Genomic DNA, 2657 nt, shown 5'->3' with positions numbered 1-2657 from the left:
GGCCTCTGTGGCTGCATCGCCGTCCAGTGTCACCACCTCTTCCCGGTTCAGTGCCACGCCCTCGTCTTCCCCTGGTCCGACCGCCCCGTTTCCCCAGGCCCCGGCCCCTCCTTCTCCGTTTTCTGCGTCCCCCACCGCACCGGCCCAGCCTCCGTCCACCTCTAAACCTCCTGCGTCTACTTCTTGTTCGTCTGCCTCATTCTCAGTCGCCCCCTCCTGTTCCTGCTCTCCAACCCTCTCGCTGTCCTCCCCCCCGTCGCCACCAGGGGGCAGTTGGACCCCGACTGCTCCGTGCACGTGACTACTCTCTTCCTTCGCTTCGACATCTCCTCCGGGCTGCTGAGCGGCTTCCCCTCCCCCCAGCTCTCCCGCGCCCCCTTCTGTCTCTCCCCCGGTCGGCTCCTCCGTGGCGCCAAGCTGCTCCTCGCTCGCCCCCCCTCTCTCCGTTCCTTCTTTGGTGCTCTCTCCGCCGGCTCCTTCTAGGCTCGGCTTCAACACCTCTTCACCCCCTGCTTTAATGATCATCTCCTCCACCTGTTTCTCCATCTTCTCCAGGATGTCTGTGGGCTCCACCGCCGGCACCACGGGGGCGGTGTCCTCAGACGCCGCGGCGGGGGGTGTAGCCGCCGCCGTCTCGCCCAGCTCCTCAACCCCCGCTTCGGTGGCCTCTTCCGACTCGGAGCCGGTTCCTCCGTCAGCCCCCGCCGCGTCCGTCTCCGCCCCGGCGGTCTCAGCGTCCGATTCCCCGGTCTCTGCCTCCTGCTGCTCCTCTCCACCCAGACCTCCCGCCGCGGCCCCCAGGCCTCCGCCCAGCCCCGCCCCCTCCCCCTCAGACGCCTGCGCCACCGTTCCCCCAACTCCTCCGTCCGCCGCCGCCTCCGCCTCGCCCTCCCCGGCTCCTCCCGCCGCCGCCGCCGCCGCCGCCCCACCCTGCTGCTCCCCCTCCGCCCCCCCTGCCTCGCCCAGAGCGGCCTCCACCACCCTCTCCAGCAGCCCCTTCAGCACCTCCTCCGCTCCCCCACCCTCCACCTGCGCCGAGGCCTCCTGCACGGCCTGCTCCACCTCCTTCATGCTGGGGGCGGCGACGGCCGGGGCGGCGACGGCGGCGGTCCCCGGGGACGGCTGCGGCCCCTGGGGTTGGCTCAGCGCGTCGTGGGGCAGCGCCGCGGGGCTGGAGGCTAGGCCGGAGCCGGGCAGATCTACGGGGTGATCAGGGATAGATCGTTGTTAATGCTAAACGCTAAACCTCGCCTGCGAGAAATTATTTCGCTTTTCCTTTCCGAGGTTTTAAAGAAATAAAGGGTTGTAGCTTTGCTGCAAAGGCCATCGCGCAGTAAGACTCCTATAAGATAACGGAAACCGGGTAACCGTTTGCTCAAAGTAATTGTTTCTTTCGACCTTTCGCCTGACATTCTACAAGAGTCCCGCGTGAGGATCAACATATTTGATTCAAAAGGGACGTCCTACCTTGTGCTTCGCAGTGTTTTATCAACAGAACCATGATCAACCCTTTCCCAAGGAAAAAATCCATTCTTCCAGAGATTGAACCCGCGGCCTCTGACACGCTTCCAGGTGGTTCCTCAGCCAAAGGACTCTCAAAACACGATCCCGCTCAGTGGTCGACGGCGAACATGTGTGTGTCTACAGCCACAGGTCAAAGTCAGAGTGTGTACACCCCCCGGGACTCAGGACAGTGCGTCTGCTGCTCGGGGCAGGGAGGGCCATATCTCAGGGGGGGCAAAATGACGTTGAAATGACGAGGAGCACAAGAAACCGGACGCCGCCATTACGCCGTCCCTTCCTGGCACTCGCGAGGTGTCACACAGCACCCAGTGTCTCCGTGCCGAGGGGGGGGGGGGGGGGGGGGGGGGGGGAAGGAGGATCACACCTCAACGTTAAATGGTTTCCAGACTCTTACGACGGCCGTGGCGAACGTCTGGCGGCATGTCACACACACACAGTGAACCCTGCTCCAGCAATTATAGGTGGGCTGTGAGGTGAGGTGTGTGTGTGTGTGTGTGTGTGTGTGTGTGTGTGTGTGTGTGTGTGTGTGTGCCGGGGGCTGCTGCACATGGGGTGGCTGCGGAGCCATACGTTTTGATGCAGGGACACAGAAACAACATTGGCATCGGTGTTTAGCTCCGTACACGACGGTCAGAGTGTGAATAAATGTCTGGGATGATTTAATGCGGGCCGCGGTGCGGTGATGTCCGTTTTCAGGGGTTTATCTCACAGGAGGCCGTCCCGAGTAGTGGTAGTAGAACACTGCTTCTGCTATGCTGACCTCCGTGTGGCTGGCCTTTGGCACGTAGATGAGGACCTCAGAGAGGCACACAGATGCATGTGTCGGGGCTATCTAATAACCAGCAGTGTCGATCATCTTATGTAATCCACATATTATGGGATGCTGTGTCTGTCGGTGTTGGGACCGGTAGACACGATGTGGGGTTTCTGCATAGAACAACTGTAATGGTAAAACAGCACTGGTGGGGGGTATAAATCCAGTGTCCTGTCAAATAGGACTAGGGCAGTTTAGCAGGTTTGAAATGCCCTTTAGCTGATGCTTAGGCTCGATAATCAAGTGTGTTTTTATGCACCAAGTTGCACGATAATAAGGTTTGGTAATGGGGCAGGGTACTGCTCATCTAACAAGCACA

The 2657-nt window shown here is 60.9% G+C and overlaps 1 protein-coding gene across 1 annotated transcript in view; it reads right to left on the bottom strand.

Moving 5' to 3' along the window:
• Positions 1-914, bottom strand: part of LOC132453872 (uncharacterized) — a 7171-nt gene extending 6257 nt beyond the window's left edge. The window contains exon 1 of the mRNA XM_060046919.1: positions 1-914. This exon is cut by the window's left edge and continues 40 nt beyond it. Within this exon, the coding sequence (XP_059902902.1) occupies positions 1-546 (546 nt within the window). The 5' untranslated portion in view covers positions 547-914.
• Positions 915-2657: the final 1743 nt, after the last annotated feature.

The sequence above is a fragment of the Gadus macrocephalus genome, chromosome 3, assembly GCF_031168955.1.
Source record: "Gadus macrocephalus chromosome 3, ASM3116895v1".
NCBI lineage: Eukaryota > Metazoa > Chordata > Actinopteri > Gadiformes > Gadidae > Gadus > Gadus macrocephalus.
This window is presented reverse-complemented; position numbering and strand designations above follow the sequence as displayed.